The following is a 13,715-nucleotide window of genomic DNA, read 5'->3' as shown; positions in this document are numbered from 1 at the left end:
GAATTTTGCTGAGTGCAATAAATGGCATAATGTACTGGGGGGGGGGGAGGAGGAGACGACAAAAAAACTTACAATGTCCATTCCCAAAATACAACCTCTTCTCATCAATTCCATGTTTCGATTTACTATGCCCGCAGAATCTACAAGCAATAAAAGGCAAAAACATAAGAAAACCAACTTTTTATACGCTGCTTGAATATAAAAAACAGAACACAACAGTTAAGTTCCTATTAAGAACTTTAGTACTGTTTACATTCTCTGTATCCTACAGAGCATAGATACGTTCTGAGGGAATTTGAGGAAATTGACTAATGAGACAATCTGTTGATTTTTGACCCCTCCAGTTTAGTTTTACAATTGCTTGAGAATGTGTTTATAGCTATTTTTAACAAGTTCTGTAGTGCCTGAGCCTGCTATTGTTTGCAGCCTCATTAAGGCTTATAACTCTGCTGTGACTTCCTGGTCAACAAACCGGGGGTGGGGTGGGGGTGGCTTTCCGGATGAATCCTGGTGATTCTTGTTCAGGAGGGTGTCTCCTTGACAGCGCTTATCATTCAAATGCAGCACTGAAGGGATGGAAATAAATGTGTAAAAGAAATGATGAACTAACCTCCCGATCAAGATGTAAACCACAATGGTGAGGAGAATAATTGCTACTGCAGCCGAAACAGCAATCATTACAACCTGGCTGTTCTCGCTGGAGATTGAGAAAGCTGGAAGTTACAAGGAAATAAACGTGAGGTTTTCTTTTAGTTTTAAAACCCTTGGAACATTAAATATATCACCACCGACAAATGCAGGTAGCAGATAAGTGAAATCATTACAGCATTGCTTAAAAATGACTTGCAGCCCAGTTTCTAAGCTAAATATCTATTTACTCTTTACCAATTTGAAAAGACAAGAAAACCCCTTATGGGTCTATGAACAAGTTGCAAAGGCTAAGCAAAGTAAAAATATATCAGGTTGGAGCCAGAGAAGTGGTAGCATGACTCCACACACACAACATGGCTTTTTCAGCCCTTCCTCCCTATGGTAGTCTCCTTCACCCTAAAAAAAACTTATTTTGAGGAGTGAAGAACTCTCTGGAACTGTGTGGGATTGAGACGGGAGAATCAGCAGAATTGAAGAAGTTGTCTTTCTACAAGCAGAAGCACATTTCTGCTTGCTCAAGACACTTTTGGATCCATGCCACTGATAATGATGATTTTAAGGATGATTTATAAAATTATATAATTAAAGTAGGATCTTTTTTGAGTATACAAGTCAAGCATGATAGATCGAACCGCTGAACATTTTATGTGCAATTTTCCTTAGTAAAGTATGTAGCTTGAAATGTATTTTTTACAAAAGAGGCTTAAATCAGCTCTGTTTAAAATGAGCTCCTAATATGAATGGAAAATGAAAAATTGACACCAGCTACTCCTTCAGGTCTCATTCCAGCTCTCCATCACAATAACCTCTAAAGGGCCAAACTAGACCATACATTAGCTTTGTATCTGTGTCCTTAAATATGGGTTTTTGCCGTTTGCTTTTTACACAAATTTAATAAATAAATAAACAAAACTGGGAAGTTTTATAAAATAACGCACTGCACTTAAGAGCATAGATAGAGAGCTAATGTATCAATGAACTTGGTCTTTAAAAATGCTTGTTTTAAAGTCAATGGATCAAGTCCAAAGTTTCAAATGCTATGCAAAAAAGTACTTAAAACATAATAAGACTATTGAAATCCAAGTCATGATTTTTAAGTAACCAATTAGAATATCCACCAAAATAGTATCATGATAATAAGGAACAAGAAGTCTTCCATCTGTTCTGCAAAGCTTTTTATCACCTACATTCTGTGCATTTGCCAGAGGCATCCACATGCATCTTGGTTCGAGTTAAGACAACACAAAAACATATTTCTTTGCCATCTATTCCCATATATCATACCCTAAATGGTTTTATATTCTCTATGCATCATACACTTTATTCCATAGACTGAAGGTCACCATAATTAGTCATTAGTTTGCTAAAATCAGGAGCTCAGCTACTTTCCAGAAAGAGCTGGAATTTCAAAAGCTCACAAATCTCAAAAATTCAAACAAGATTGCTTGGCTTGCTGCTAAATTTTCTCTGTTTATTTTTGAGACCTTATACTCTCCAAACACTCCAGACACTCAGGTCTTATGAGAAGTCTGTCAGAAAAGTTGCTGCCACTGTATCTGTGGTATAATCTGTGTTATGCTATAACTTTGGAATTCCTCCCACCTTCCTCCAATCTCCGATGTCTGACAAATTAATCAGGGCCAACTACTAGATGGTGATATTATTGCTGACTGGTAGTGCACACTGTAATTGAGATGGACATGTTGAATATTAACTCACTCAAATATTTTCATAAATGCTATCAAGGGAGGTGATTCTCAGACCCAGTGGTTAATTAGGGGAGTCAAAAGATAAGCATTTGTGTTTTAAAATATAGAATTACATTGTGTACATTTCAAATGGTCTGATGACTTGAGTTGGCTTTGGTTGTTGTTGCTTTTTTATGAAGAGATCTGCAAGATCAGACCTAAGGCCTAACTAGTACAGCATTCGGTCCTCAGAATGGTCAACAAGATGCCCATGGGAAGCCTACAAGCCAACAGCATGACATTGTTAATATTTAGTGTAAACAAGGGTACTGTACATATTCTGGTTAAGTAATGTCTCTGCCAAAAGTTTTGGAACGCAGGACTTTCCCAGAAAATGGCTATTTTGTGGGGGTTCTTGCATGTATTTCTCACTCCATCAACTGCAGTAGTGAATGTAGGATAACAATGTGAGAACCTATCTCAAAGGTACCAAGGACTAATAATGAGCATGTAATGTTGTACCGTGGTACCTCAGGTTACGAACCGGAGGTCTGTTCTTAACCCCAAGCTGTTCTTACCTGAAGCACCACTTTAACTAATGGGGCCTCCCGCTGCCGCTGCGCAGCCGCCACACAATTTCTGTTCTCATCCTGGAGTACTACGTTCGGGTTAGCGGAGTTTGTAACCTGAAGTGTTTGTAACCTGAGGTGTTTGTAACCCGAGATACCACTGTAATGAGTTTCATGAACTATTGAAAAGTTTAGCTTATTGTAAAATGGTAAAGGTAAAGGACCCATGACAGTTAAGTTCAGTCGTGAATGACTCTGGGGTTGCGGCGCTCATCTCGCTCTATAAGCCGATGGAGCCGACGTTTGTCCACAGACAGTTTTTCCGGGTCATGTGGCCAGCATAACTAAGCCACTTTTGGTGAAACCAGAGCAGTGCACGGAAACACCGTTTACCTCCCGCCGGAGTGGTACCTATTTATCTACTTGCGCTTTGACGTGCTTTTGAACTGCTAGATTGGCAGGAGCAGGGACCGAGCAACAGGAGCTCACCCCGTCATGGGGATTCAAACTGTTGACCTTTCAATCGGCAAGCCCCAGGCTCAGCGCCACCCACGTCCCCCGTTAGTTTATTGTAGGTTGCATCAAATTGTGTCCTTCCATGTACAGATGGAGTCTTTCCATTTGGAGTCTATGATCTATTCTAGCTGAAGGCCTTTGCTAATGGAAGAGGAGAGGACATGTTCCAACCTGTAGTCCCTTGTGTCACTTTCTATTCTTTTCCACAGTCCATAGGGATATGTATTAGCAGATAATATAGCACTTTATTAAGTCCCATGTGAAACATTTATTTGAATCAGTGCTATTTTTCTAGAAAAAGAGGTGCCAAAATTCACCTTGAATGTCTCTCTCATTCTCTTACAGTGGCAATGGCGCCTACCTGAGAGGTGCCGGAATGGAGTTCTGGCGAGTTCTGGTCCTGATTTTAATGCCACTTTGAGAAAAGCAATGCATTGGGGCTTAGTGTGGAAGAAAGCCAAGCAATATAATACAAAATGGCAATTCACTGGCATCAACTTTTGCTTTGACTGTAATTTGCATGAAAAGTTAGGATTCCCTTCCTAACAAACCAACACCCACCTACAGGGGAAAGCAGGGAAGCTTGCCTGAAGTTAAGTTAATGAAAGCACAACTCTATGTACTTGGAAATCGGCGGGGTGGTGGTGGTTTGAAGTGACTGCAGTTCTTTTGGAGTTCAGAAGTTTAGGAGTCCATAAGTTTAAACAACAATGTCAGAATATTATGACACTGTGGAACTTTTAAATTTCTTTCCCGGCAGGAGCTGCTGCCTAGCACAGGATTCATTTAATTCTGGCAACATAAATAAGATATGGCAGGAGAAAGTAGGAATACCACCTGCATTATTTTATAGTATATTTCTCATAGCATGTTTTAAAATAATGACAAAATGTAAAAATTTATAGGCATGTTAGCCGGAAAGGCAGATCATAAATATAGAATCACATTTGCTGTACTAGAGAGGGAATAAAGCTAGCCAGCCATATAATTTTGTGCAGGAAAACAGACAAAATCAATTTTTTACAAATACATACAATCCGGGCTGGTTTCAAACTCAAACTTGCGGCTGTTGGTTCCATATCCTGCAGCCGTCCGAGCTCTGATTTGGAAAACATAAGTGGTGTCTGGTTTGAGGCCACTGATGGTAACATTGGTGCTTCTTGCTCTTAGAATGGTGTAACTTGTCTCTTGCTCCTGCTTCAGAAAAAAAGAAATGGCCACATTAAAACCCAAGATAGGGTGGTATATTCACGTTTTCTCCCACTTCATGCTGGCTGTGTAAACAGAATTTAGACTGAGTGTTAACTGTATTCACATGTGTGTTATCTTCCTGCACCAGAATGATGAAACAGATCGGTTCCTGATATAATCACAGATACCCACGCTTGGAATTGTATTAAGAGTATTAATATTTTGAAATAAGGTACAAACAATAATTTTTTTTTTCTGATTGATGCCTTTGGAGACAATGAAATCAGATCCCAAAACCAGGGGACAGAGGGGGAAGAACGATCCAATCCTACCACCTCCTTGCCTTGAAAGGAACCATAGACTCTATTATTATTGAGAACATGAGGGTGCAGAAATGTCTTGACCCTCCACAGCCCTTTGTCCTTCTTGGTGTAATTTGGAAAAATGGGTGAAATTGCACTACCCCTAGCCAATATTTTAGTGGACTTATAATTACTGACGGTCTATTATTGCAGATGAAAAATAGAGTCACAGTGCATTATGATTTTAGGCTGATTAATCATGTGTGAAAGTGTTTTGCCTTTCTTTTTTTCCCCTTTCAAGCCTTTTTTTTTACCAGCTTGACACAGGCATCTGATTGAAATCAAGGCCCTTTAACGCAGCAAGACATCCAGAAGATGCCCTTATGCAAACCCTCCCCTTTCAGACTAATAAAAATAATGGATTCAAGAAACATTGGATTAATAGAATATATTTTGCAAATGTATAAATATAAAATACATGAATAAGCATATTTATAGACTACTTTTTGTGATTTAAAGAGGTCGTAAGATAAAACAGAGGGCACAATCTAAAGTGGGGAATTCCCATAGGGTAGCTTAACAGAGTCTATCTTTCCCGTCCTCTGTAAGTTCAAAATGTCATTCGGGAGCAGAAAAAATTATCTGCACAGCTCCCATATCCACATCCAAGCACCACTCTGCTCAGTGGAAGTTACTCAAGCTTCAGAGTATGAATAACCTGCAAGAAAGTGAGAAGCGCCTGCACATAGATAGTGGCTGGGGGAAAGGAAACAGGGCTTGCCATGCATTGGATAGTGCCCCTTAATTTGCATTCATCGCTATGTTGCAGACAGCCAAATCCAAACATGTTTACTTAGAAATAAGCCCCACTGAATTGAATGGAACTCCCTTCCTAGCAAATGTGTCCAAGATTGCCGCCTAGGTAACTATTTTAATAGCCCAAAAGGAATAGGTTTGCCAGTATAAATGTCATCATTTTATGAATCTGAATGGCTGCTTAAGTGGAATTTCTGAGGCTATGTTTGCATAGTCAGGGCAGTTTTAATAAATATGCAAAAGAGGAGATTTTGTGGTTATGGAAAGGTCACATTTCTTATTATAAACATAAATCTGCATCCTATACCCATTCAACTGAGAGTAAGCGCCACTGAAATCAGTGAGAATTATTTCTGAGTGGACAATATAGGATTGCATTGTTAAGCTGCTTGGCAAGGTTTTTTAAAAAATATATATGATGAGATGAATGGCAATGTATCTTTAATAGTATAGTAATTTCTGTTTTGTGTTAATGATCATCAGATTTTTACTGTAAAACAGCCTCTAGGTTTATTTTTTCACAGAAGAGAAACAGAAATTCAGAAAATGCTGTACTTTATCATTAACATACTTTTTTATTTTAATAAAAGAATGAATCCCTCTGATTAAACACCTAACATGTCAGTGATTTCTTTGAAAAAGGCTTGGGCTTTTTTTCCTTTCTAAGCATTACTGCCCATTTTCCCCACAAAGCAGAACTGGATGGATCACAAAACCAACACATTACCAATAAAATAATCTACCAGAGAATATTTCTCAGAGGATAGTCAATTCTATATTTCATAGCGAGAAATTCTGCCATTAATGCATCTCATGCAACAAAAATGTTCTAGTTAATTCAGGATGGGGAACTTGTGGCTTTTCAAATGTTGTTAGATCCAATGCCCAACTTAAGGCAAGAGCCAAATAAAATAGCTAAATTTTAAATTATGGGGAATTACTGTTAATATACAGATATTCCTCAGTGGCACTCCGTAAAAGTCTAAGAGGCGCCGTTCCAATCTGACATTCTTCATATGTTGTTAGACTACAACTACCATCATCATTGACCTTGCTGGCAGGGACTGATAGGAGCCAGAATCCAAAAACATTTGGAGGCAACATTTACCTTTACCTTTACCTTTATGTCATGCTGCACCTCCTGGCACACAATTATACTCCTAAATACACCTCAGGCCTTTCTCCTTGTGCCCTGTTAATTAAAATGTGATGGGTATCTACTATGGGAGGACCCTTTTCTGTGGTCACATCTGAGTTATGGAATGTGCTTCTCCGAGAAGCTCACTTGGAGACCACATTGTGGTCTTTTTATTTTCACTGGTTTTTTATTTTTTTATTTTTTAAAATCTTTTAATGATTATAGATATTTATTGGACTTGAAGATCTGTGAAATTCTTGGTGCTGTTGTGAGTTTGCTTTATTGATATTATGCTCTGTTGCAAGCTTTATGGTGTGTTATATATTATTGCTGTTTTCTATTTTTTTGTCATGGGGCATCCTAACAAAAGTAGCAAATTAATTAATAAGTTTCAGTGGGTAAATGAGGGGAAAGTAGAATAGATGATAAAGTATGTCAACCAAACATAGTTGGGACAATAATTCCCTGATTTTAATTTTTCCGTACTAAATCCTGTGGTTTTGGTTTTATTCCTGGTTTTCATTTCTAACTTGCAGGTTTTGGGTTTTTTTAAAAAAAAATGATGAGGAATATCTGATATATGGGAAATTAAGCAACATTCACTCCCTTCCCCAGTAGAAAAGGTTAAAACACCTTCTAAGAAACTTGTCTTTTTCTGTATCCTGGAACATGGGAAATTATAGTATCTAAACAGGCTTTAGAAATTACTGCTTACATGACTTTACCTGGAAAGTTAATTGCTAAGTTGAGCGATATAATATCTTTTTGGAAAAATATTGAAAGTCACGCAAATTCAATTATTTTACATTGATATCACAAGTGTATAAAACAAACAAGAATTCCATTTCTTAAACGTACTGTGTAAGTGGAATTTTAAAGGACAGTTGAGATGCCTATGTAACCTTCTTAAACTGAAGTAGTCTACGCATTTATACAAAAAAAAAAGCCCAAATAAATAATAATAATCCAATCTAATATTAAATGCAGCCACTGAAAGCATTAACATTAATATGATACATCAACAGAATGTAAATGTTGTTCTGTATATTTTCTCATGGTTCGGACAACTAAGCATATTTTGAAGAATTTGGATATGAATGCAAAAGAGCATTTTTACACAGCTTTCAACGTCTTTTCAGTTTCTTATCTTACTCTTCCCATAACCCAGCTGAACGGGCCAAGCCCACCCCCTGCCATCTTTGCTGTGCTTTCCCACCTTTTCGTAGTACTTGACTTCATAGTCCAAGATGATCCCATTAGGATGTTCAGGCTCTTGCCAAGAGAGAGAGACACTGTTCCTGGATGTCCGGTCTTTTCTAATTATTGTAATAGGGGATGGAGCTAGAGTGGAGAAGAAGAAAAAGAAAGCAAATGGAGTTTATCACTGTTCTAATCCTTGGCAAGGAGGTGGTGTTTCCATTTGAAGGGCTCTGGAGTATAAACCTGGATCCATATCAACACTCAACAGCTGGATTATAGACTTCTTACCCAAGCCTTGAAGCAGGATAGCCTAAAGGAAAACGAGTTAGGCTTTCTATTGCTAGAAGACTGGTGGCAAATGAGCAGATGTTTCTAATCTGCTACTATAATGTAAGCAATGAAATACATTTGATATATTAAAAAGTGAAGCAAAAAAAAAGTGCTCAGCCTATTTATTATGATGTTGCAGTGTTATTAGTACCAGATTCTGCAGCTCATTGATAATTTTTTCATATTCCAGGCATATGACAGGACTGGAGTACATTATGGGCAAGGAGTCCCAAGAGGTCCAATGCTAATAATAATAATCATCGGTGTACTGTTGAACATACACTTTTCTGTGACATTCTCTGTGGTTCCTCTATCCCAGTCCATTTCAAATTTCTCCCACATCCTTAACAATGTTCTACAGGGCTTAAGCAAACATATAGCTTTTTTTAAAAAGACACCACTAAAGCACAATTCATTTATCAAGGCACAGGTAATTTTGCTGACATAATGAAGAAACACAAGTACCAAAATGCAATGTGGTGAAACATTTTATTGTTCATATTCAAGTTCTCTCCTTCATATGGTCTCATCAGGACAGGGATCACAAATGTGACACCCATAGGCTCTCATGCTAGAGAAGGGTCCCAATAAATATCCCTTCACAAATCAATAATATATAACATACTTTTTGCAATTCCACTAATATTCTGTTAGCACTGGGTCAGTCTTTTCTACATTGAAGTCATTATGCTATGTCCCAATAGTAGCCATTTTGTGTCATGCCACACCCCATAACAGCCACTTTGTGCTATTCCCACCCCTGACCATCAGCATCATTTTTTTTATTATTATTTTTTGTATACCATGCCCTCATGGCAGCCATTTTGTGACTGGCATCCATGGCACTTTCTTTAAATAGTAAATAAGCCCACTGGCCCCAAAAGCTTGGTGACCTTTAACTATAAAATTCAATGTTCTACTAGATGCTTAAACAGCTCATTCAGTGAACCCATGGTTCATGCTGGGTATCCTGGTAATATGGCAGGACACTAGAAAAATGGAAAACAAATTACCCAATGAAGATGACATGTAAGAAGTAAATGCATGTCAGCTTTCATTTGAAAACAGCAGATAAGATGAATATTCACATTTATTAGAAGATTGGCCTGGAATTTTATTCCAAATCTGCTCAAACAAATGGTAGTTGTTTTGTTTATAATGCAACTGAATAAGTCATAATGGGTTAGAAACAGTCCAGGTTACTTGAATGAAGTTCTCATAGACCTCAACTGGAACTCAAGTTATGACAAAGTTACTCCATTGATTTCATTGAGACTTCTTTTTTCCTAACTTAGCTCGGCTCATATAATTTTATTGACCCAAAAAAACCATAGAATTTTTTTAAAATTACAGCTTTCTGAGAATTCATCATCATAAAATCACCACCATCATTTTCAAATGCAGGTTTTAGTCATATACATGGTCAACCCTTAATTAGGGTGATTGGAATTAAAATAAAAATTAAAAGCTGATTCTAGATTCATTTAAACCAGAGAAATGTGAGGGCGCGTCCAGACTAAGTTCAGCTTCATGCATATTAGTGGTATAGTTGCTGCCCAAAAATGTTTTCATGCAGTTGGAATGTCTGTCACAAGACACACAGGCCTGAAGGTTCTTGTTTGTGAACACTAAGGTAATGAATATCTATAGGAGGAGCCCGTACTGTAGCTCATTTCTACGACAGCATTGTTGGATGTGCAACAGTAGAAATAATTTAGTTAGTAACTTGAGGGTGAATTATGTCATCAGCAAGTCAGCTAACCAAGAAGGTAGTAGTGGTGCAGATGTTGCTTAGCAACCAGGCAAAGTTGTAGAAAGCTTGCTGACGCAACATGTGCTGTGATTGGCTATGTACTTCTGAGGGAGTTCTCCCCTGAATGTTTGGTTGAATATCTCCTTGCTATGCACAATTCCTGAACCTCTGTTTTCCTCAGGAAAGTGTTATTAGGCTTTATTTTCTTCCTGGACTCTATCAGTGTTTTTAAAGGGACTTTGCCAGCAAACATCACTCACAGCATGTGCTCCTCCTACATGGTTCAGGTGCTCTGGCATTACTGGAGTGATGCAGGATGAACATATGGTGCAGCAGCTTCTATTGCTTGAAATGGATTTTGACAGCAGCTCTGTTGTTGCCTGGATGGATAAAGCTGCTCTTAATCTGGGCACTTCTGACAAACACAACAGAACATGCACGCACACATGCACACACACACACACACCAGTAGAAGTTCAGCATTATGCAAGCAGCTCCAGCTTCCCATATACAACTACTAAATCTTGTGAGAGGTCTCACTGGCCTCTATGTCCCCAAGGGGAACCATGCACCTAGGAGAAGCAACTTCACATAACTGAAGTCTTCCTTGCTGATCTTTCAGTAACAGTCCCTATGACTGAAAAAGGACCACGTTTACAACTCAACTGTGGCAAGACCAGCAAGGACTGGTCCAAGAATTTCGTGCATAGCTCAGAATACAAGGATTTTAATAACTGACAAGCATTAAGCAACACAAATGGATCTGGATTATAACATCTACTCACTAGTAATTGCACAATCAGAAGTACAGGCTGCTGTTAAAAGATAAATATAATAATAGTCAGGCTGTTTTGAAATGCAGAGACCTATGTCATGCATAACGTCTTACTAGTTCATCTTTACATTTTTCTAATTTGTACCCTTTAACATTTTAGTTTGCATTTTCCAAGCATAACAAGCTTATGCTAAGATGGGTGCCATCCATATTTATGAGTAATTAACAAATCGTTAAAAGTTATGATTTCCCACCACCACTAATAATACTATAAAGTCAATCAATATAGTGTTGATGAGACAAGGCTAACAATCCTGATGACAGTGATTGCTCCCAGATTGTTGTAATCACTTTTTACAGTTTACTTATATACTTCTCTCTATGAGTCACAAATAATGTTAGCGAGTTGATTGTGATTTTTTCAGAAATATAGCTGTTTTTGACCCCCCCCAACAGCTCCTTGCACATTGTTGGTATATGCCACACCATGTCAATGGAACAGTGAAATCTTGATTACAGTAAACATGCTGACCTTTATTAATCAGACTCCACCTCTGCAATAGCAGAACTATTTGTGTGACCAAATAATTTATATACCGTACTCAGATCTTTCCCAGGACCCACCAGAAACCACTAGATTCTGCTGCTGAGTTGCCTCCCACGCTATCCAAGCATCAGAAATTTTAATTTCAAGATCTGATAACTCTGCATATCTGTTGTGGGTACTGACGTATAGGAGATTCACTTGTTGTTTATACATATAAGTATTTATATACTGCCCTCTATAAAAATATCAACAAAAACAAATTTGAAGCAATCATTAAAATGGTTGGCTACTCAAGGATAGGGATTTTGTTCTCTCAGTTTCTCATTTTTCCAGTCTTCAGTTCAGTTCTCCATACTTTGGTGAACTGTGTGATTTTTTTAATTATTATTATTCTCTTAAAAATCTATCGGCATTTCCCATAATAAACACCTTTTTATATGTAGTTTTGATTGATGTGCACATTTTTGAAAGCAGCTTTCCCTAAAGTAATGCTTTTTTTCATTATTTCCATCAGTATATTCATTTTTATGGACACTTTTCCCGAACAGATGCAATTTTGTAGAGACTGGTTCATGAACTACATAGCAGAATTCGGACATGTGCCAATTTCAAAGGTCAACCGGGGTTCCAGTTCACAATTTATTTTTATTTTTTTGCAAAAGTATAAATTGATAGTTTTGGCTTCAAATGATACATGAATGGAATTTCTCCCCCAACCCTACTCAAGAAACATTTTAAACAACTGCATAGGGCTATCAGTTTAAAAATATATATTTAAGAGATGCCTGAAAGTCTTAAGCAGACATGGATATTGGTACAAAATTTACTCAGTCAGTCAATAACATCATTCCGTATATAATAACTAAATCCAAAACCATAAACAGTCAAACATTAAAACATATACACCAGCAGTATCGAAGAAATAACAGCAAAACCTTCACTGAATATAAAAGCCAAAGGCTTGATTGTTCCAACATGGGAAACTCTAAGTGGCAGTAAACTGTTAAAGGATAAATAAATAAATATTCCTTATCTGTTACATAGATTTTGGAGGCAATGAAAGCAAGTCTGGGAGTGAAAAAGCTCATTCTTGTAAGTGTTTAAGATGCAAAACATAAAGAGCATGAAGCTTCTTAAACTCCTGACAATAATTTTAGATTTACCTTGCTAAAATTGATTTGCTAGAGAAAATAATCCCTAAGCATATCATGCATCTTCCTTTAGCATAGTAGCAGCTAGACATAAATTTCCTTATTGATTTAAACTCCATGTGCTGTGTTAGTATTTGTTACATGAATAACTGGGCTCCAGATGAACACATGGCAAAAGCCAAGCCTGCAATGTGCATACACTGCACTCAGTAGTTACCGCTTCCTAACGGTTACTAACTGTTCTGTTGAGACTGTAGAGTCTCTATAGGGATCACAAAGATTCATATGCATGCAGCTGCCCAATGCTCTCAGAATGATTTTGGACCATTAAATCAGATATGAGGGGAGTATCTAAAACCAGGTACAAAGTGGCACATGAAAAACCTGTTTGGTTTCTTTCTCACCACCATGGTAGAACCCAAAATTTTCAACCCTGCAGTGTACTATGGTGGTTAACATCCAGTATGGGCTTCAAATATTTAGATAGGCTGGAGTGTAGTGTCAACGAACCTGTTTAGCTCTCTTGGAGGACTAGGTGGACTCCATGACCATCTTACCACTGCAGTTTGATCTAAAGCAGAGCAGAACGCATCACATATCTAGGGAGAAAGTTTGCTCCCTAGTGGTGCCATGAAATGTAAAAGACATGCAATAGTGGGAAACTGATTTCTGAATTCAGATCCCCATAACTGAAGCCCAAAGAAATGAGGTAGAAGAGTTAGAAGAATTGAGGAAGATGTGTGGAAGCTTCATTCTGGGCCCACAGGATTGCAGTTGACCGGTTTGTGCTCTTGTCTCCGCTCAGCATTTGTGTGCTTTGGATGAAGCCCTACTCATTGCATGTTAAGACCCTCAAGCCAAACCACCCATTAGGAGTAAAAAAATTCACACTGATGCAGAATTTTGGTTTAAAGTGAATGGGCAAAATTTAGGCTACAACTTTATTGATTACAGCAAATGTAGCGGTATTGGCTTAAGCATTGGCAAAAGACTTTATCAGACTCCTGCCCCCTTTGCAGGAAGTCAGTAAGGGTAAACCACAAAAGAGGAAGCTGCTTTGGGGGAACCCGCCTGCATCTCCTCTGGTG

At 38.0% G+C, this 13,715-nt stretch overlaps 1 protein-coding gene across 5 annotated transcripts in view; it reads right to left on the bottom strand.

Moving 5' to 3' along the window:
- The window catches only part of EPHA3 (EPH receptor A3), a 203,397-nt gene that overhangs the window by 40,468 nt on the left and 149,214 nt on the right, over window positions 1-13,715 (bottom strand). For 2 of the 5 annotated variants that reach the window (XM_081859646.1, XM_081859650.1), the window contains 5 exons: window positions 10,940-10,969; window positions 8,088-8,212; window positions 4,459-4,621; window positions 611-713; window positions 73-140 (listed from right to left, as the gene is read on the bottom strand). In XM_081859646.1, the coding sequence (XP_081715772.1) occupies window positions 73-140; window positions 611-713; window positions 4,459-4,621; window positions 8,088-8,212; window positions 10,940-10,969 (489 nt within the window). The remainder of the gene's footprint in view (window positions 1-72; window positions 141-610; window positions 714-4,458; window positions 4,622-8,087; window positions 8,213-10,939; window positions 10,970-13,715) is intronic. The other 3 variants (XM_081859647.1, XM_081859648.1, XM_081859649.1) reach the window with 3 other exon arrangements.

This window comes from Podarcis erhardii, assembly GCF_964252035.2.
Source record: "Podarcis erhardii genome assembly, chromosome: 4".
Taxonomy (NCBI): Eukaryota; Metazoa; Chordata; class Lepidosauria; order Squamata; family Lacertidae; genus Podarcis; species Podarcis erhardii.
The sequence above is the reverse complement of the archived record's forward strand: the minus strand, read 5'-3'. Positions and strand labels throughout refer to the sequence as shown.